We start from the raw sequence: 23,800 nt of genomic DNA on the forward strand, positions 1-23,800 counted from the left end.
CAATATCAACCCTAAATATTATTATTTAAATGGTATAATTTTTCAAAAGTGCTTAGCAAAGTGACTGACATATGGGAAGCATGAACAAATGTTAATTACCATTATTATTATTACCATTAGAAAATAGGCAATCAATCAAGTAAGGCAAGCCCAGAGATAAACCCATGCACCTATGATCAACCAATCTATGACAAAGGAGGCAAGGATATACAATGGAGAAAAGACAGTATCTTCAATAAGTGGTGCTGGGAAAACTGGACAGCTACATGTAAAAGCATGAAATTAGAACACTCCCTAACACCATACACAAAAATAAACTCAAAATGGATTAGAGACCTAAATGTAAGACCGGATACTATAAAACTCTTAGAGGAAAACATAGGAAGAACACTCTTTGATATAAATCACAGCAAGATCTTTTTTTATCCACCTCCTAGAGTAATGGAAATAAAAACAAAAATAAACAAATGGGACCTAATGAAATTTAAAAGTTTATGCACAGCAAAGGAAACTACAAACAAGACGAAAAGACAACCCTCAGAATGGGAGAAAATATTTGTAAATGAATCAGTGGACAAAGGATTAATCTCCAAAATATATAAACAGCTCATGCAGCTCAATATTAAAAAAACAAACAACCCAATCCAAAAATGGGCAGAAGACCTAAATAGACATTTCTCCAAAGAAGACATACAGATGGCCAAGAAGCACATGAAAAGCTGCTCAACATCACTAATTATTAGAGAAATGCAAATCAAAACTACAATGAGGTATCACCTCACACCAGTTAGAATGGGCATCATCAGAAAATCTACAAACAACAAATGGTGGAGAGGGTGTGGAGAAAAGGGAACCCTCTTGCACTGCTTGTGGCAATGTAAATTGATACAGCCACTATGGAGGACAGTATGGAGGTTCCTTAAAGAACTAAAAACAGAATTACCATATGACCCAGCAATCCCACTACTGGACATATGCCCAGAGAAAACCATAATTTGAAAAGACACATGCACCCCAGTGTTCATTGCAGCACTATTTATAACAGCCAGGTTGGAAGCAACCTAAATGTCCATCAAGAGATGGATAGGTAAAGAAGATGTGGTACATATATACAATGGAATATTACTCAGCCATAAAAAGGAACAAAACTGGATAATTTTTTAGACGTGGATGGATCTAGAGACTGTCATACAGAGTGAAGTAAGTCAGAAAGAGAAAAACAAATATCGTATATTAATGCATATATGTGGAACCTAGAAAAATGGTACAGATGAACCGGTTTGCAGGGCACAAATTGAGACACAGATGCAGAGAACAAACGTATGGACACCAAGGGGGGGAAAAAAAGGGGTGATGGGGCGGGGTGTGTGTGTGTGATGAATTGGGATATTGGGATTGACATGTATACACTAATATGTATAAGATGGATAACTAATAAGAACCTGCTGTATAAAAAAATAAATAAAATTCCAAAAATTTTAAAAATTAAAAAGAGAGTTGCAGGTTTATTTGGTATGAGAAAAAAAAGAAAATAGGCAATCAAGTAAGCCTAATGATTTAATACTGTGTTTCAACCCAGCCCCTGAAGCCTATAAGGTTTTATAATAAAATGAGATAGTTTTATAGCTGATAGGAATCTGTGAGTGTAGTTTTGACAGGTGGGGAAGCTGAAAGCTTTTTAAAGCTAATATATTCATAAATTTGATTTAAAGGACTACATATAAAAATGTAGAAATGTATATTATTCCTTAAAGCAGAGTCCAATTTTAATCCCTAAATATCATTTTAAAATATTATGGAAAACTTTCTCTAATGAATTCTCATGAATATGTTTGAAATCACAATTTAGTATGCTTAAAAAATCAGTCCAAAAATCTTTTTTTATGAATTTGTTCTCTCAATTTTAATTAAGTTGAATTTCTGCCGGCAGTACTTTAGATTTTCTAAACTCCAGTGAAACGTTCTACTGCTTATGTTTTTGATATATTAAAAATATATCCATTCCGAAATGCCTCTGGGCTTATTTTAAAAATTATAAATGCTATTATTTAATTAGGTGTACTCTGAAGGTAAGAACAAGAATTCCCCTTTTAGTAATATTTAACCAATATGCATACACCAGGCATACATTTTAAAAGTTTATAAAACATTTCACTTTGAATGTTGAGTTCTAGCTACCCACCCACATGAGTAATACTAATTGATTAGGAATTCCCTAATATTTATAAAAACTAGTAATTGTGGCTTACTTATTAATAAAATACTATTTCTGTGTTCCATCCAGGTTTATGGATAGGGAATGTAACAGAGTCATATGATTTACTTAAGAATTCAATTTTCATGTAAAAGTTGTAGCAAAAAAAAAAAGTTATAGCTAAGTAAAGCAGAACATTTTTGTGGGAAGAGAGAACTATTAATAATGGCAACAGGTGGATTTATGTACCAAATCTGCCATTAACCAGCTGGGTAATATTTTTCAAGACATTTCTCTTCCCTGGAACTCAGTTTCCTTATCTGTAAAATAAGCAATTTGGATTCTAGAGCTTCTGAAAATAAGAGCATTATAGTGAGCTTCTATTACCATATAGTTTATTGCTTATGGAATATATTCACTCAAAATATACTGCTTGATCTCTACCTAAACTCTGTGAGGTAGCTAAGTGAATATTTTTAACTGTCCTTTCCCACGATGTTGTAGAAAGTCTTGGAGGCAAGGCTATCATATTTATATACATTAATCGTAAGCACCATTTACTAAGTCCCTAGTGTATTCTAGGTATCACTATTTACAGACATAACTCTAATTGTCAGAAAATCTCTAATAAGGTTGTCATCATTTAACGTGATGAAACTTGGGTCTAGGATGGTTGCATTACTATCTACAAAGCTAGTACTTGGGAGAGCTGGAGTTTGAATGGAGGTCTGTATGACAACAAAGTTTTGCATTTTTTTCTATTATCACTTTTTTCTTTTTATCTTTTTGTGTTTTTTCTTTGCGGTACGCAGGCCTCTCACTGTTGTGGCCTCTCCCGTTGTGGAGCACAGGCTCCGGACGCGCAGGCTCAGCGGCCATGGCTCACGGGCCCAGCCGCTCCGCGACATGTGGGATCTTCTCGGACCGGGGCACGAACCCGTGTCCCCTGCATTGGCAGGCGGACTCTCAACCACTGTGCCACCAGGGAAGCCCCCTTTTTATCTTTTTTAAGTGTTAATAAAAATCATTTAAAGTGTTTAAGTAAAGAACTAATATAGGTATATCAACATTTTAAGTAGTAGTGATGAGCATAATGAAATTAAAAAGTAGATAAAAAATGAGAAGATCAGTTGTGCTATTAATATAGTCTTAGTGGAATAACAAAATCCTGGACAGGAAATTAGGATTTGGGCATTAACATATACCCAGTACTATATATTAAGTTGATAACAACAGGGACCTACTGTATAGCACAGGGAACTCTACTCAATATTCTGTAATAACCTACATGGGAAAAGAATCTGAAAAAGAATGGATTTATGTATATGTATAACTGAATCACTTAGCTGTACACCTGAAACTAACACAACATTGTAAATCAACTATCCTCCAATATAAAATAAAAATTAAATTTTAAAAAATTTTAAAAAAGAAAGTGGACAGGAAAAATAAGAGAAATTAATTTCTACCTTGTACAGGTAGAAGCTTAGAAAATGTGTAAATGTAAGTGACAAAATGCAAGATCAGTGCTATAAAATTTTGATCCCACAAGCCTATTCTTCTTTATGTCTTGACAGTTTCTATTAACAACTGCAAACAAACATTTATCATGTATATGTTCCTACATTCAGGAATCTTATAGTCTGAGGCAGAAGACAAAAAAAACCCACAAAAAAGCAAATAAGATAGACAGATTCACCACTATTACTCTGAAAGGTGATTCTGTTTTCAAAGACCTTTCTTATAGTGAGGTAAGATAGTCACATTTACAAATAATTAGGCTACAATAGAGAACAGTATAAACATCCTGAGGGAAAAACTGATAACATGTTCTGAAACCTTTAAAAGAATAATTATATATTATATAATATAATATATAATTATATAATATATCTCCTTTTTTCTGGAGAAGAAAGGGGGATATACTGTATGAATTGGGCTTGGAAATATGATTAAGTTTGGACCAGAGATGGGGAAAGGAAAGAAGATGAACAAAATAATTAATGGACAATATCTTAAGGTATTTAAATGCAACAGCAAATAGCTTGGTTTAGCTTGAGGGTACAGTGGAAGATGAAATGACATTGAAAGGAAGATGAAATGACATTGAAAAGCTGGTAGGGGGACTTCCCTGGTGGCACAGTGGTTAAGAATCTGCCTGCCATGCAGGGGGAATGGGTTTGAGCCCTGGTCCCAGAAGATCCCACATGCCGCGGAGCAACTAATCCCGTGCACCACAACTACTGAGCCTGTGCTCTAGAGCCCGTGAGCCACACTTACTGAGTCCGCGTGCCTAGAGCCGGTGCTCTGCAACAAAGAGAAGGCATCGCAATGAGAAGCCCGCGCACCTCAATGAAGAGTAGCCCCCACTCACCACAACTAGAGAAAGCCCGTGCACAGCAACAAAGACCCAATGCAGCCAATAAATAAATAAATAAATAAAAAGAAAAGCTGGTAGGGGCAAAGGTCATGGTGATGCCTGCGTCATAGTAATTTCACTCCTAGATGTAGACTGAAGAAGAACGCACCCATAAGTGCACCAAAAGAAAAATATAAGAATATTTACTATTCATAATAGCCAAAAATATTATGCTTCCCAAAAGGCCATTAATAGAAAAACAGATAAATGAATGGTATATGTTTACACAGTGGAATACTCTGTATAGAGCAATGAGGATAAACAGACTATAACTCCATACAATAATATAGATGTATTTCAAATATATAAATGTTGGACATAAAAAGCCAGGTACAAGAGTATATATATTATTATTCCATTTTTATAAGGTTCATAAACAGGAAGATCTATAGTTCTAGATATACAGGTAGTTATTTGATTGCTCTTGGGAGATACTGACTTTTGGGGGTGATGCTGTTTGTTTCTTAATTGGGTGCTAGGTACATGGATTCCCTCAGTTTGTGAAAGTTGTTCAACTGTACATTTAAGATTTGCACATTTTTCTATGTGAATTTTCTACTTTAATTCAATTTAATGGTGATATTTGAGGAATTTATAGTCTTTATTCAATAAGGAGACATGAAAGGTGTTTTTTAGCTGAAGAATTGCACAATTCTATCAGAGAGATTGAATCAAATGGTGGCAAGACAAAAGGATTGAAAATAAAAGAGAAAATTAAGACCCAAACTTGTATGATAGTAATAGGAAGACAAAGAAAGAGATGGATGTGGTAGAAGTGTTAGTGATAAAATTGACAAATGTTGTGCCTATCAGAACAGGATAGATAAAAGGGGAGAATTTTTATTTTTTAAATGAGATTTCAAGACTGGATGGCAGGTAGTACTACTGACAGAAATGAACATAAAGATAAAGGATTTAGCAAGCATTGGCAAACTATAGCCAGCTGGTCAAATCTGGCCCATTGACTGTTTTGTACAGTCCATGAGCTGGGAATGTTTTTGTTTTGTTTTGTTTTGGGTTTTTTATGGGCTTTTTGTTGTTGTTGTTTTGGGGTTTGCTTTATTTTTACATTTTTAAATGGTTGAAAAAAATTAGAATAGATGTAATCAGAATAGTATTTGTGATGTGTGAAAATTACAGGCAATTGAAATTTCAGTGTCCATATAAAGTTGTGTGGGAACACAGCCATGCTCATTTGTTAGCACAGGTTCTGTGACTGCTCTCACATTACAGCAGCAGTGGAGTTAAGTAATGCAACAGATTGGTATGGTACGGCCTGCAAAATGTATACTGTGTACTGTCTTGCCCTTTCAGAAAAATTCTGCTTACCTCTGTTTTAGAGCTAAAATTGTAAATGATATATGTATACTTGAAAATGCCTAATAGGCTAATGGGAACACACAACTTTTGTTGAAGAGAGGAGAATAACCTGAGAAGTAGAATTCTGAGGATCACTAACTGTATAGAGTGAAGAACTGAATCTCTTAGTATGAGTAACAGTTAGCATTTAATAGCACTTAAGAATTTTAAAAAATATATTCATATACATTCATTCTTTTGATATCTAAAATAACCCATGATGTGAATATCATTTTTTTCTAGTTTGCAAATAAGGAAACTTATATTGTAAAAGATATGTGGCTATATTTTGGAGAACAATTACATTCAAAAGTAGAAGGTGATAGAGAAATATCAGCGAGGAGAATGTAGATATTTTGGCCTATGGTGGGCAGTATTCCTCTTGTTTGCAGGCGTGGTGATAGAACAAAAACTCGAGTCAGAGTTTCTGGGTTTTCATCCTGGTTCTACCATTTACTAACACTACAATCTTGAGTAAATCACTTAACCTTTTAGAGACTCAGCTTCGTAATCTTAGCATAATAGTGTTCTTACCTCAGAGGGCTCTTATGAAGATTAAATTTTAAATATATGTTAAGGCGCCTAGAAGAGTGTTTGGCATATATAAATGTTATTTTCATTGTCTTCTGGAACACATTTTCGAATCAGTTAATATACAATGTAATTTCATTTGGATGGCAGGGATTCCAAAAGCCTTTATTAGCTGTTTATATCAGAGTTGTATTCTATATATGTGCGCAGCAGCAGAGCCACTTAGCCAGCTGGCAATAAATATCAGAGCTTCCACTTACGTGATTTGTCTTGAGCTTTGTACCTCAGTTTCTTTGCTTATCCAGCAAAAAATAATCCAACAAGGAACATTCACCCAGAATTCCTAAATATCAAGTATTCTCTGAAGTTCTATTTTGACATTTTCATAGTGATTGCAATTGATTGATGGCGTATGATAAATCATTCACAGAAGCACTAAAAATCTTCAGTAAAGGTGTCAGTCAGTAATTTAATGCTTTTTTGTCCCTGTTGTTTCTCTTGTAAAAAAAGAGAATTCTCCAGAACTTTTAGTTTTGTAAACTATTGCCCAACTTTTGGCCCTTACCTTGTCAAAAGTAAATATCTGCCAATTGTAATTCACCATGTGAGTTGAGATGTTATTAAGGAAACTGAGTGCAACCCATGAGATTCTCGTCCAGGACAGGGTCAGTCAATGCTATCCAGTAATCGACTCTGTTTCCTGCATGGTAGGTGGATAGCAGTTGCAATTATTGTCATTCTGTGTCTGGAAATGTAGACAGGAGAGTTAAGTGACTTCCTCAAGGTCATATTGTGAATCAATGGCATTCCAAGGAACAGAACTTGGAATACACTTAACCAGATAACCTCTTAAATGGTTTAAACTTTAGCATGAGGATAGTGAAAAATTTTCCACTGTATGCCAGTATACACGTCAAAATTATTTCTTAGATCCAGAGTCATGCATTTATTATCTCTGAGATAAAGGCTGTAAAAAGAGACCCCAAATAAATTGGTCTATAGCTATTATCATTTGGAAGTTTAAATACGTTTTTATGAAAATGGAGAGAATGATAATGACCAGTAGTTAAGAAGGAGAAAATTCATTTCTATTTTAGAGCTAGTTTAGTGCATTAGTAGCTTACAGCTTTCTTAATGGCTTGTATACTATTGATTTCAGACATAAGAGAGTTGTGTCTTTATGTACATGCTTTGCCACATACTAGCAGCAGTAAAAGCTGCTCTTCCTTTAATGTGTCACATAGGCCACATTTCCTGAGAAAAGAAACTACAAACTATTTTCAGCTCCTAAGGAAGAGTCATCTGTACACTCATCAATTAAAAACTTAGGGCTTCCCTGGTGGCACAGTGGTTGAGAGTCTGCCTGCCGATGCAGGGGACACGGGTTCGTGCCCCGGTCTGGGAGGATCCCACAGGCCGCGGAGCAGCTAGGCCAGTGAGCCATGGCCGCTGAGCCTGCGCGTCCAGAGCCTGTGCTCCGCAGCGGGAGAGGCCACAATGGTGAGAGGCCCGCATACCGCAAAAAAAAAAAAAAAAAACAGACTTAGTCTCATAGCTTAGTTCAGTTCTTAAAATAAAATAAAATATATAATGAAAAGAAAGCAAATTTTAAGTGCTAGATATGTGAATATATTTTTATTTTTTATTCAGTGTGGAATAACTATCATTTATTGTGAACTCAATATGTATCAAGCCTTATGCTAAGGAGCTTAAAGAAAACTTCAGAAAGCTTCATCGTTTAGTTTCTTTAATAGGTTAGAACTGAAGCATGGATAACTAATCCTGAGATTTTACAAATGTCAAGTTATTTTAGACCCCGAATTAGGCTTATGATAGACAATAACGTATCAAACATATTTGATATTGCTTCTTTGATTTTTATATTTTGGTCGGATTTTCCATTGACCATTCTTATAATTCCTTCATTTCATATATTTAATTTTATTGCTCTTGTACACTATTGCCTCAATAAAGTGTGTTTTTAGTATTCTGAACCTAGTAACCATGTTTTTGTAAAGCTTTGTGAGGTGATTTCTTCCAATTTCCCCATTTATAGGTGAACTAGAAATCAGCATCTGGATATATTAATATATAGGCATTGTAGGCATCACATGTTCCCTGTGAATAATCAAATAAGTAAATTCCACTTATATGATTTATCCTTTTTAAATGTTCCTTCTCAAACCTATTTACTTCTTCTACTATTGGATTATGTACGGACTTTTTTGTTGTTGTTTGTTTGTTTTTTGCGGTACGTGGGCCTCTCACTGTTGTGGCCTCTCCCGTTGCGGAGCACAGGCTCCGGATGCGCAGGCTCAGCGGCCATGGCTCATGGGCCCATCCGCTCCGCGGCATGTGGGATCTTCCCAGACCAGGGCACGAACCCGTGTCCCCTGCAGGCGGACTCGCAACCACTGCGCCACCAGGGAAGCCCCAAAGTTCTTTTTTATTTGACAAAAAAGTCTTAGGTCCCAGGTGCTATGGTTGTGAATATGGTACTTTAGGGGTATAGTTTTCTACCATCCCACATTTTAAATTGCAAGTGCAAGAAGCAAGTTTGCATACTGTTCAAAATATGACATATACAAAGAATAGTACTATGCCAGTGCATTAAGTTTACTGTGTATAAGAAAAAAGCACCTCAAAACTCAGGATGCTAATTAGGGAGGGCTGACTTAATAAACCCTGCCCATAACATTTTTATTCTTCCCCAGATAGTTTGTAATACACATACACACTTGAATATGTTTATATGCACCATATACACATTAATCCTTAGGATGTTATATATGTGCTTGTCTGTATACATACAATTTATAAATGTATACTGTTTACCAGTGTGTATTCATCATTTACATACGGATCTATCAATGTATATACATACATCGATAAACAGTCTCATTTCAAGCTATAGTTTGTTATACTTCTACCTTTTGAAGCATACTATTAATAAAATTAAATAAGGTATATGCTTTTCTAACGTATGTGAGGAATTACATTAAGTTTGAATTAAGTTAAAATTTTAATACTTTAGAAATGTGAGAAGTCATACACTTATATTAAGGAGTAGATTTAAATATGTCAGATATTAAATTATACTTTTGTATTAAATTTAACATTGTAGTTCTAGAGCAAACAATTATATTCAATAGATATTTATATGAAAAGTTAAACCTGGAAAGTTTTTATATGACTTTAAAAAAACAATGATATGTCTCTATTCTTAAATGAACAAGTTTTATGAACATCCTATAATGATCGCTTTTTTCCTAAAATGTATTTTGACCTAGTGGAATGATTCTAAATCTAATTATCACCTGTTTTAGGCTAAGATGACTCAGTTGCCTGAGGCAGAAAAGGAAAAGATAGCTGAGCAAGTTGCTGATTTCAAGAAAGTAAAGAGTAAGCTGGATGCTGAGATTGAGATATGGGATGATACGAGCAACGATATCATTGTTCTTGCCAAGAAGATGTGTATGATCATGATGGAGATGACAGACTTCACAAGGTAATTATGTGGGAAATGATGTGTAAATTTATAATGTTAGAAACATTTGTCACATTAGTGAAACCTTAAGTTTCTCTGAGTGTCAGGTGCTAAAAATTAAGTGGTATGGGAAAAGCAAATAATAAAGAATTAGAAAGTTGTACGTAGGTTCTTCTAGAGGTTTTGGTAAATAAATGTGGCAGAGTTTCTCATAAACTGCTGAGGAATAATTTTAGAAACCAATTTATGTCCTCACTATCAGGAACCTTCTCTGTGTATCATATTAGCTTTTTTTCCTTTTTTTTATTACAAAGAAAGTGGTAAATCAAGTTATGATCTCTATTGGAGCTATCCGAATGATTTTCTTAGCTACATACTGAGATATCAACTAGATATATTTGAAATTACAGTGACTTAATGATATACACAAAGGAATCATACATTGTATATTCTAGAAGTAATAAACATGTTTCTTATAGCTTCAAAATATTATTTTACAGAGCTAGCCAAAGAGCAGCACCAGTTACTAAAATGTACAAAACTACAACAATTAAAATAATTTAGTCTTGATGTAATTATAAAAGCCACAGTACAGAAGAATACTCTGAAGCAGACCCAGTATAATTACAAAACTATTTATTTATGTCCCTATACATTAAGCACAAAAATAACTTTTAGATGGAGTAATGAAATAAATGTAATTTTAAAATAATAATAAATGGAAAAAATATACATGAATATTTCATTAAAATTAAGATTGAGGAAAGCTTTCTAAGCATTATAGACAAAGAACTCATAAAAAAGGATCATTAAATTGAGTGGCATTAAAATTTCAAAATGTCAATAGAATGTCCTAAACAACACTTAAATATAAATGGATAATTGGGTAAACATCTATAACAAAAAATAACAAAAATTGGATGTCATTTGTATGTAAAGAATACTTACAGACATTAAAAACTTTTTAAATGTCCTAGTAGAAGAATGGGCAAAAAATATGAGCAGATAGCTCACCAATTTCTCCCCATAAAAGATATGAGGCATAAGTATGTGAAAATATTTTAACCTAAAATATTTTAAATAACGTACCTTTTAATTCTGTAAAACTGGCCAAAACTTTTAAAATAGCCCTTTACAGAGAAGGTATGGTAATGAAAGCATATATTGATATAAGCCTTGTGGTAATTTGGCACTATATATAAACTAAAAACTTTCACAGACTTTTAATATCTATATCTGTATGTTATATATACAATTTCATAAAGAATGCCTGTTAGATATCAGTTTATGTTTGCCCCTCTTGGTTCTTGCCATTTTTTTCTAACCCCCTACCATGACTTTTAAATGTCTTACCATTTCCTTTCATACACAGAATTCAGTTTTAACCTATTGCTCAGTCTCTACAAAGATTCTGAGAAACTTCTCCCCCTCTACTCCACACGTATATTTTATATATATATAAAACATAGACATGAATGTGCCTGTGTATAAGAAACAAACTATACTACAGTGATATTAAATACTGACTATGTTTTGGTAGTTTAGTGGTGGGTAAGTTAATTACTTTTACTTTTCTATAATTTGTTAATTTTCTATGATAAGTATATAGGTATTTTAAATAATTTATAATTTTGCTTCAAGTTAGTCCTAGGAGAGTGGAAGTTGACTAAACTTAAATCATTTCATGCAAACTTTCCCAAAAGTTAAGACTAAAAAGAAGCACAAATAAAACCTTAAGTGATGTCAGCTTTCAACATTATTAAGATACAGAAAATAGTGTGAGTTTCAAAGTACTACCTTTAAGTAGAGAAATAAACACCAGATTCCAACAGAGCTACTGCTGGTACTCTGTCATCAACATAAACCTGTGGATCTGGAAAGCAGGCATTGAGAAAATTAAAACACCTAGTAGAAATGGGAGGAATGTGATAGATAAAGCAATAGATAAAGCACAAAAGAAAATTGGACCAAAATGAGAACACCTGATGCTAAGTGCTAAAATACTGAACCACAGGTCTGGGACTTGTCATTTTACAACATTAACTATAGAGATTTAGCTTACAATTGAATGGGTCTGGATTTGGGAAATGTCACTTTTGAGAAAAAAAAGGAAAATACAGGACAAGTGACACTGAAGGTATGTCAGTGGTCGAAAAGGACATAGATAGGAAATAAGAAGGAACCTAGAGAAATGAAAGAGAATCACAATATATGTCAACCCCTCCCTTTCCCCACCACCACCAAAAATGTTATCCATTAAAGAAAGTATACTTCACAGTAATGATTAAAGAGAGTATTCTTGGTCCAGGAGCCCTGTCTAAAGTCAAAGAGATTCAGACCGATGACATGCAAAGTTGCGTAATGAGATATAGAAAATGAATGTGTTTCTGGGTACATATGCAAAGGAAATGAAATAATTATCTTTAGGAGTTATTGGTATTCCCAGGTTCACTGCAGCATTACTCACAATAGTCAAGATATGGAAACAGTCTTAGTGTCCATCAGTGAATGAATAGATAGAGAAAATGTCATATATAAAAAGTAAATTTGTGTATATGATAAATTTAAATAATAAAGGAAACCCTACTCATTTGTGACACATGGATGACCCTGGAGAGCCTTATGCTAAGTGAAATAAGCTAGACAGAGAAAGACCAGTACTGGACGGTATCACTTATATGTGGAATCTTTAAAAAAAAAAAAAAAAGTCAAACAGAGAATAGAATGGTGGGGACTGGAGGGCGGGAGAAGTAGAGAAATGCTGATCAAAGATTACAAACTTTCAGTTATAAGATGAGTAAGTTATGAGGATCTAATATATAGCATATTGAGCACAGCTATTAATACTTGAAATTTGCTGAGAGTAGATCTTAAGAGTTCTCATGCAAAAAAGGTAATTATGTAAGGTAAGGGATGTGTTAATTAACTTGATTGTGGTAATCATTTCACATTGTATACATATATCAAATCATCACATTGTACACTAAAAATATATTACAGTTTTGTCAATTATGCCTCAATAAAGCTGAAAAAAGTGAGAATCAAAACAATTCAGCTGATGAAAACCTTCCATCTAGAAAACAAATACAAAACAACAATAAGGGCTTCCCTGGTGGCGCAGTGGTTGAGAGTCCGCCTGCCAATGCAGGGGACACGGGTTCGTGCCCGGTCCGGGAAGATCCCACATGCCGCAGAGCGGCGGGGCTCGTGAGCCATGGCCGCTGAGCCTGCGCGTCCGGAGCCTGTGCTCCGCAACGGGAGAGGCCACAACAGTGAGAGGCCCGCGTACCGCAAAAAAAAAAAAAAAAAAAAAAAAAAAAACAACAATAAAACTATAACACAACACTCCAAACTACAGTGAATTTCAAAAACTAATGAATTTCAAAAACTAAGAGTTGAAGATACATGTTTTTAAAACCTGGACTCAGAAGATCAAAAACTAAGAAGATAAATTTAAAAAAAAAATGAAAAAATGAAATGAGGAATGCAATGAGTTAATAGAACTTAGGGAAAAAAAATTAAAGGACAAAAATATCTAAAAAATAAAAAAAATTATAAAGTGTCCAAAGGAAAATAGATTCAGATAAAAATTCCATAAGGGGAGGACAAGCAGGGGATTAACCAAGAGAATGACTGTGAGATAAAGATTTAAAAAAAAAATAAGAAAAGGCTCAGAGAAAAATAGCTTGAAATGGAGAAGAGGCAAAGGAGATCTGATAGACATATGTTAGACACTTTGAAAAAAAAAGAAATAATAAAACAGCCAATATTTAAAAGTATAAACCAAGAAAATTTTCCATACATAATACTAAACTTAAATTTACATGTAGAAAGGTGTTACCATATTCCTAGGAAATTTGACCCAGACAACACTAAACACACACACACACACATGCACGTATGTTTTCCTCATATGTAAAAAAATACCAATATATTATATATAGCAATACTATATTCTACATATTATATGTATATGGAGAGAGAAATAGCAAAGTGAAACCAATTAAATAATAAAAATTTATGAGAAACATCCTTACCTCCACAAAGGGGAGGCATGTACTTTTAACCTTATGATTTCATTCCATGTGGTTATCTCTATATCTCTAAACAATACACTTTCTGAGATATGGTTTATTGACTTTTCCTGCAAATGAGAATGTAGGTCATTTATATGACTGTTCATCTCTTCTTCTATCTTTTCCTTGGTTTCATGAATTTATATATTTTATTACTTACATTTATAGACCTTGATAATATTATGTTATCCATAAAGTGTTTCTCGCTATATGTATATTAGTTATATCTCAACTTCTCACTCTGTATGTTGAAGAAATACCCACTCTTACTCTTTCTCTTGCCTGTTACTGCTTCCTCTTCTACATCTCATTTGTAACCCAACTTCTTTCTAGTAAACCTCTTTTATATCGATAGTTAATGTAACATTTACATTCTTCTAAATAACTAAATCACCCATGCTTATTCTATTGGTTTATTCTGAAGGTGAAGATTAATAAATAAAATGTTTATGACACTGATACAATTAACCTAGATAGGAAACACACATGAAGGAAACATATTTCCAGTAGAAAGTTGAATTAGAGTTTAGACATACATGAAGTACCCATATATTTATATGGGAAACATCACATCGTGGAAAGAAACCTGAACTAAGAACTATGTTTTAACATCAGTTTGATAAATGTGTCAATGAGAGTTCTCTTAATCTTTCTCACCATATTGTATAAAGAGTATATATATAGGCAGAATCTAAAGTTAGAAGGAAAAACAATCAAGGACAAAGCCATGAGAAAAAAAAGCTTTTAAGAAGTGGTCAGAGGAGATAGAATCCCATAAAGACAGAGCACTTAATAAGAAATTGTGTAATATGCAAAGAACGATTCTTGGGCCAGAGTTAAGGAAGTTTCAGTGAGTTATCAATTAAGTGTTTTACTTGAAGAGATCCTACTTAGTGTAAAGATTGAAAAGATAGTATAGTTTTGGCAATTCTCAATTTATGGTTACTTTTGTTTGAGTAGCTTCACTAAATTTTAGGTGAGAGATTAAAAAGCCTAATTAATTCATTACGAAGTAGATGAGAAAAGAGCAGATGATAAAACAAAGATACTCAAAGTAGTAACTTAAAGGAGGCAAATGATCAAGACAAGATTTAGAGATTTCTGAATAACTTGAATATATTCTAGGTTGAAGGGACAGGGGAAATGGGGAGGGATAGAATGAAACTGTAAAAGTTATTCAACTTTTATTCAATAGCTGTAGCCAAAAATGAGACAAAAGGGTAGAGCATAAACACTGAGAAACAGGGAAAGAAAGAAAGAAACAAAAACAGATATAAGGATTAACCTGCATGAGTTTACGTGGTGTATCTTCTAATCTTAGCTAGAATATCCGTCATAGAAGCCTTTCCTGGCCAAATAGCATAAAGACTCCCCCTAGCCTGTCTCTCTATGTTACAACATCCTGTTACTTTCTACTTTACAGTTAGCACTTCTTGGATTACCTAGTTCATTTGTTTACATATGCTCTTCCTCCATATCCCTAATGGAGCATAAATGGTGTGAAAATATGAAATTTGACTTATTTTTTTTATACCCAGAACTTATAACAGCCTAAATAGAATACATATATATATATACATATATGTAGTTGCACATACTATAGCATATTCATATGCATATATATGTATAGTATACAATAATGTGTTGAATGAATTAAGACATTTAACAATTTCAATTAATTAACTAAAAAGAAAAAAACAACTTGAACTCAGAAGGAGCCAGGAATAAGCAAATACCCAAACAAACAAAAAACAGTGGAGTAACATAAATTTAAGCTCTTGACACCAACTTGTTGTGTTTATTCTTTAACCCATATATAGATCCTAAATGTTGAACACAAAGATTTTAATTTTAATGCCCACATGGCATTAAGAGGAGACACATAGTCTGGGGAGCTAGAGATGAGGTCCTTGGAAAAGCCTAGAGCTGTGCCTCTAAAAAGGAAACTAGAAATATTTCTATGCAGCAGCCTGAGGGAACATCAAAATTATTTTCCTTGGAGTCTAGGTCAAATAAAGGTCTTTAAGAAATAGTGACTTCAAGTCTATGACCTATTAAACTGATGAATTTCAAATTACATAACCAGAAAAGGCTACCTTTAGAGAAGAATTAAGATGCAAGAAGAAATGGTGAGCAAATAAATCAGAAACCATGCTGGTCTATTCAAATAAGCTTTGGTGGAACAATGACGACAACACAGGACTGTGTGAAGTAGCAACATTACACAGGGAACATGTAAGTGAGATCAGAGTTAAATGGTCTATTTTTATATTCAGGGAAAATTTAGAAGTATTAATACTGTACTTTGCTACATAAAGAATGCGTATAGTGCCTTTTAATATTTATAAGGGATCTCTAAAATAAAATTTTCATATTAATAGATTAAATTAATGTGGAGGGCTAGAAGTTAGAAAATGAGAAAAATATAGAGAAGAAATGTGGCGTGAATATAAAAATTCAATCATTTTATGAAACATGCTAGGTATTATCAGTATTTCTAATGTGTAAATGTAGCAAGCTTAGTAGTTTTAAAAAGTGTAAGTACAATACTACTATAAGTACAAACAGCAACAACAAAATAATCTATCATTTGACAGACATATAGGAATACTTTTTCTAGGAACCATGGGAAAGCGGAGGAAACATCTCTTTCTAAAAGAGGAAGGAAATGTATGAATAAACGGAGGGAATTTAAGGAAGTATATGCCTAATAGATTCTACTTGCTAAGTGATGTCAACTGTGGAATATGTGAAGCCTTGAAAAGGCAAAAGTGGAGTGAGAGCTTGGGTAGCAAAACAGAAACAGATATGGGGATATAAATGGTAGTTAACCTGGGCTTCTCTGGTGGCACAGTGGTTGAGAGTCTGCCTGCCAATGCAGGGGACACAGGTTCGTGCCCCGGTGTGGGAAGATCCCACATGCCGTGCCCGTGAACCATGGCCGCTGAGCCTGTGCGTCTGGAGCCTGTGCTCCGCAACGGGAGAGGCGACAACAATGAGAGGCCCCGCGTACTGCAAAAAAAAAAAAAGTAGTTAACCTAAAAGATTATTCATTCAGTCATTTACTTAGAGTTAGTCACCAGTTCAAAACCTAATACATTTATTAGCAGAGTGAATAGATTCTCCTCACCTGTTTTGAGAGAACTAGTGAATTAGACTTACCTGAAGTCCTAGGATGTTAAGGAATTTTCAGTAGAATTCAGGGGGATGAGAGAATTGAAACTACTAGAAAGAATATATTGAAATAACTGACTGGACCCAGACTGGGACAGAAGGGAAATAAGGTTGGAGAGTAGAACAAAAGGTGGAAAGGTAAGGATATGTCACCAACAGGTGATAAAGATATGGACTTTAGTTTTCCCTACTCTATATCTGTTTCCCTCCCAAAGGAATTAATGTTTTGCTGTTGACATACTTTGAATCAAGTTGGAAGGGATGCTGAAATATGACTTTGGAAAGGATGCTCAGTGACTTTGAGAGTGTTGTAATCTGTAACTAGTGTGTTAGAAGAAGATTCACAACTCCACAGAGTGATAACTCATTGGAAAATAAGACATGTGTCATGTTTTGCAAAAACTAATCAGTCCAACGTTCTCACAACCTATAGGTGTTGCTGCCAAAGGCAGCCGCAGAACAGGAATACTGTGTGTTCAAACTGTAGTAAAGGTAGGGGAGCAAAATTGAATTTCAGTTTCTGACAATCTTTTACACTCGAACTGCACCCACATTCAGTTTAATTTCAGTTCATATAAACTGATAAATCTCAAATTGTTTTAAAATGGAGGAAACCTTGTTCTTATTTTCACTTCCAATTGTTTTAAGAGTTTTTCTCAGACACTGCAGTGTTTTACTGAGGTTTAAGTTTAGCAGTTTTATTTATAGATTATTCCTTAATTCTGCCCACATCACATTTATCTCATTGGAGGTGTTTTAGTTTGTTTGCAGTGGGAGCTGCCAGTATAATATTTATCAACAAGTAGTCGATCAGTTGGTAGGCATACAGTCTGTGTCCCACACATAGCTGTATATTTTTTAAATGAGAAAAAATAATAAATTATATTCTCTAAAGTGCCACTGAATGCTCTGTTTTCTCATTTTCTTTAACTACTATTTTATTATTAATAAGAGGCATAATAGTAAACTTTGAATGCTTACTCTGTACTGTACTATGATGAATATACATGTTTTCTCGTTTTTATTTTCAGGACAGTTTGATTATTATATTCTCTAATTTATTGTTAAACTGAGATTCATAGAGGTCCGGTAAATTGCTCCAGGACACACAAATGACTCTGAATTGGAGCTGGTTCAATTTCAGAATCTGGGTACCTACTCATTGTATTACAAATCTTCACCCTCGTGCTAAACACAGAACAAGAACCAGTCCTGTCTTCAAGAAGAAACAAAAATGACACATTAAAAATAAGAATAATTGTATGCTTCTAGCTGTAAATACATTGGGACTTCGGAAGAGAGGGATTAGCAATGGAGACCAGAGTAAGCGGAGAAGGAAACCTGAACAAGTGAAGTTTGGATTTGACTTTGAGTGAGATATGGGGATTGAATTGCGGAGTGAGATGATATAAGTGATAAAACCCCCAGGATGGAGGCCGGGAAGTAGGAACGTGTTAGATCCATTTGGGGGCTCTCAGAAAACTATATATACAGGAAGAAGTTAGATGGGCATGAAGAAAGTGATAGCTTATATAAGTCATTAGAAAATGGACAGGTTTTTTGTTTATTTTTTTAAATGAAGTAGAAAATAGGGAACTATTCAAGAATTGTAATCAGGATGGTGGCATGGTAGAAAAAAATAAATCTAAGTATGACATGTGGTAGGAAGGACAGGCACTTTTGGATGGCAATGCCAGCAGAGACTCAACCCATGGGGGTCTAGCCGCAACTGAGAGACCCAAATAATTAGACAGGCTCTGACAATTCTGATAGAGGCTAGTAGGATCTTTTTTTTTTTTTAACATCTTTATTGGAGTATAATTGTTTTACAGTGTTGTGTTAGTTTCTGCTGTACAACAAAGTGAATCAGCTATACATATACATATATCCCCATATCCCCTCCCTCTTGTGTCTCCCTCCCACCCTCCCTATCCCACCCCTCTAGGTGGTCACAAAGCACCGAGCTGATCTCCTTGTGCTATGCGGCTGCTTCCCACTAGCTATCTATTTTATGTTTGGTAGTGTATATATGTGGCTAATAGGATCTTGATAAATTCCTAGAAAGTATTGTACCAGGGGCTGGAAAAATTACTTCTGTAAAACTTGACGTAACCATTTCTGAGCCTTGACACAAGCCCCTTGGCTCACCAGCCATTGAGTCCTTCTCCCAGCCTAAACGGGAGAGGTAGAGCAGGTTTTACTCTGGTTCTTTGTGGATTTCTGTCACTACTATCGTGATACACTCATTCCAGGACAGAAAAGTAAGGCTTTAGTGTTTTCAACATGATTTCTCCTTGGTGAAGGACCATCCACACAGTCACATAAGCTATGTCACATTATTACACTGAACCTGTGACATCTTCTCATAATTCAGCATTCCTTTTCTTCAGCCTCTGGGACTTTCCAGAATCAGACTGAAGGACTTAAGGCTTGCTAGAGGAAAGCAAGCCTTTCCCCCTTGCACTGATTAGTTTCCCAGGGAAGCATCTTCCAAATTCCTGCCTGAAATGTAAGGGTTCTGGGAGCAGAGATGTGGAGCGTGGAGTCGCTGGTAGTCTCTACATTTAGTATTAAGAATTCGGATGTTCACTTAATACCCCTGTTGTCAGTAAAAGGTACTATACCCTTTAAATAAGTCTAAAAACCTCTAACGCAAAGACTCTACTTTATTCTCTTCAGGGAGTAATCTCCAGACTTTTCCTGGGATGAGAGAGAGGCAGATATTCAATGGTGTAGAACAGGGGATGGAATCAAACTGCTACTTTTGGTCTCTCCTTTCACCCCAAATTTCAGTCATACGTATCTTTCTGTTTAAATCAGTTTGATGCTTAGTTTTCCCACTGCTGATTTAGACTCTGACTTCCTTGGATTGACTGTAGTATTTCCCACTTGCTATCTGCTTCCTAGTTTCCTAATATTTCTTGCTGTTGCCTCTTCTCATATTTTGTCCTCTGCATCCTAATAGGTTTAGGTTTTTAGAAGAAGAAGAAAAAAAAAAAAAGAAAAAAGAAAAGACAACTCATCTGTATTTTCAGTGATGCTTGGAGAAGAAGAAAAGTTATATATAGGTGACAATTTGCCATCTTAACCTGCAGACCCACTAGGATTTACTAGGGTTGTGAAAGTTTTCTCTTCATGATATTTGGAAGTTAGAATATTTAATGTTTTCTTCATGAATAATGCTCCCCCCTTTCCTTTTCTCACCTCAGGTAGATTCTGTCCAAGCAGTATCTTGGCTAAACTTAGTTTCTACATTTCATGGTTTACATAACACTTGAGAACATCTAATTCTTTTCCCTCGTTTGAACAGGAGACAAGTTCTAGGTAAAACTTTCTAGATAATTGTATCTTCTATGGTCACTTAAGATGCATTTTTAAAAGTTGCTGAAAATTTATGGGAAAAAGATAAAAATGATAACTCTTCCTCAAATAAGAAATACAAAACTTCATCTTTGTCAAAAAATAGTGATTTCTAAGTGTGTACCAACTGTAATGTTACTATTAATACAGTTAAAAAACTGAAAATACCTAGAGAAAAGTAATGCTGCTTTAAGCACTAATATTCTTTAAACTACTTATTCAGAAATATACCAGGGTTGTTTATCTATCCTCATCAAATTTTATATTTTAAGATACAATGCAGTGTCAATTTTCACTTGAAAAAATGATGTACTAGATTGTAGGCTTTTCTATAACTTTTTTTGGGTTCATTTACTGAACATCTGTAGAATATCAGGCACTGTCCTGGTATGAAGGATATACCAATACCTACAGTGGAGAATTTTGAACGAGGGTAGCCTAAGATAGAAGAGGTGAGGAGAACAGGAAGATGGACAGCAAGGCAGAAAGATGAAAGAAAAAAGATCTGAAGGAATGATAATAAAGTAGGAGTGGACATGGTGACAGCAGACATTCAGCTCTGAGAGAAACTGAAGAAACTTGCTAGGAGTTGAGATATAAATAGGGCAAGGGCTGGGCTGGCTTATCCTATGTAGTTAATACCACAACCAGCAGTTCTTCTGGTTTTATTTTTCTACACTATCTGTGTGTTCTCAGAATCTTGGCCAAACCAGCAAGCTAAGCCTACTTGTCTGCTAATGGGCCAGTTTCCTCAGGCATTTTATCACTCTACCCATTTTAAGCGTGGCCTGCTGCACTCAAGAGTTATCCTAGCTATGCTTCAATAAAATTAAAAAGAAGAAAAGAAAATACAAGAATTGCGTTTCAAAAGAAGTTAACCTAAAATATGGAGGAGTGTGTAGATGTAAAGGGGTTTCCGGTAAAACACTGAGCTCTCAGCTTTCCTTATATCCAGGGTATCCTAAGTAATGACTGGGCAATAAAGGCTGTCCAAGTGAAGGAAAAAGAAAAGAGCCCTCATGAATATTCATGTAGAAATCATGTTGCATTCATCTGTAGAAAGAGAGTCCTCGGATGAGGCAACTGTAGAGTGATGGCAGATGACGAACTGTTCGGAAGTCGGGGTGCTTTTATTCTCACTATCTTTGTACCTCCCACTGGACGCAAGCTTGTATCTAAGAAACCCTTTTGCCCCACCTTCCTTTTCCAAGATGCAATCCTGAGGGATGAAATAGCAAATGAGCAGAGAGAAGGATAGAAGCTCACCATTCGTCTGTTCAGCTGGAACTTCAGAATTAAAGCCTTTTTGGAAGCATAAACGTATGAAATTCATATGTTCTATGCCTTACATCCTTTGGTTTGGTAAATACAGAATCTCTTTGCACATGGTTTGTTTTACTTTCTGAGGTGAAGCGTTTATATTCTAACACAATGTGTTAACGATATTAGCAATTTAAATGTTTTAGCCCACACAGCAAAGGGAATAAGAAATATTGGTGAGTTTTATGTTTCTTCCTTTTAAAAGCAGTTTTATGTCTTATGATTTAAACTATAAGAGCAGAGAAAGGTGACTTTTGCTTTACTTGATAAAACTACCTAATTCTCTTTCCCTTATGTGTTAAAAATATACATAAATATATAGCAAATAATTGAAAATATAAAATATGAGATATGTAGATCACTTAAGATTTTGAAAAGGCCTTCCAATTTATAACTTTAAGAAGGCATTCATTCTATATTTGAAATAAATATTGTATCAGGGAGGAGGAATTATTTTTCTGTGCTCTAAATGATGGCCCTCTTTCTTTCTCTTGGACATTGTGTTAAAGTAATTATAGGCTATTATTATTGCCTTTTGCATGAATATTCTCCTGTAAAGAATTGGTTTGTTTTACTTTGTAGAGCCTTGAATCACTGGAAACATTATACAGTAATGCCAATGAGAAATACTTTAACATAAAGGAGAATAATTCTGTCTGACATTTATTTTTACATGATAAAAATTTACATGTATTCTGATATGATAAGTAATGGGCAAAAATTCAGTTTATATAACACCTTAGTAATTGTTTATTAAAGTTCACTGAGAGGGCTTCCCTGGTGCTGCAGTGGTTGAGAGTCCCCCTGCCGATGTAGGGTACACGGGTTCGTGCCCCGGTCCAGGAGGGATCCCACATGCCGCGGAGCGGCTGGGCCCGTGAACCATGGCCGCTGAGCCTGCGCGTCTGGAGCCTGTGCTCTGCAACAGGAGAGGCCACAGGAGTGAGAGGCCCGCGTACCGCAAAAAAAAAAAAAAAAAATTCACTGAGAGTGAGAGCACACTTTTATGTGAAATCTGGTATTTCAGTGTCTGGCTGTGGGGAATTTATCAGAGAATTTGGTGAAATGACTCTGCCAGTTTCCAAGAGGCAAAACGGTTCTGTACTGTGTGAATCTGCAGAGATTTCAGGAGGGTAGAGTTAAATTATGAATTGTCTTAGAACACTGGAGCCTCAACTGTTATAAATGTGGGAATAAACAAAGAACAGCCAAACGAAAACATGCAGAGACTATTCAGAGCTCACTGTAGCCACCATCACTTGCTTTTGGCAGTGACACAAAGCTTTAAAATGGAAAAAAGGGAAGACTTCAGGTATCTCTGATTGGAGATTAATGACACAGGGAAGAAGCAGGCCATCGTATGTATGTCATTGGTTTGGGTAGCACATTTTGCTTTCTCTGATTGTTACTGAATTTAAAGCAGGGGCAAATAGAGCTAGGCTGGCTGCTGTTGTTCAAGTCCATTCTGGGCCAATTGCTACAGAGACTGTGGTTTAATTTCTTGACGTAGTTGCGGCAGAAGTTGTGGGTCAAAGCTCTCTTGTCATATTTAGTCTGGTCATTGTCCCTTTGTCTATTCAGTCTCTCAGAAATTTAACTGATAATCATTTGAGTTGGTGATGGATAGATAATTATGCAAACAATATTGGATTAATTTTATATTTAAAAACAACATACTGTATTTAAAAAAGAAGAGCAGTCTGTGAAAATCTGTATCCTAAATCAATGTCCAGTGAGTTTAAAAGTAACTGGTTAAAAGAAAAAAAACAGTGATATATTCCAATAGATGAATCTTTGTAAATATAACTAATTTTATCAGCCTAATTCTTGCTGTGGTTCAAGAACCATTAATTAGTGAAGTTTGGAGTTAATTTTCCCTT

General features: G+C 35.0%; 1 protein-coding gene across 1 annotated transcript in view; it reads left to right on the forward strand.

Annotated features, from left to right (window-relative positions):
- Window positions 1–23,800, forward strand: part of CTNNA3 (catenin alpha 3) — a 1,620,647-nt gene that overhangs the window by 1,481,898 nt on the left and 114,949 nt on the right. The window contains exon 15 of the mRNA XM_082854158.1: window positions 9,830–10,011. Within this exon, the coding sequence (XP_082710284.1) occupies window positions 9,830–10,011 (182 nt within the window). The remainder of the gene's footprint in view (window positions 1–9,829; window positions 10,012–23,800) is intronic.

Source organism: Leucopleurus acutus (genome assembly GCF_964270905.1).
Source record: "Leucopleurus acutus genome assembly, chromosome: 14".
Taxonomy (NCBI): domain Eukaryota; kingdom Metazoa; phylum Chordata; class Mammalia; order Artiodactyla; family Delphinidae; genus Leucopleurus; species Leucopleurus acutus.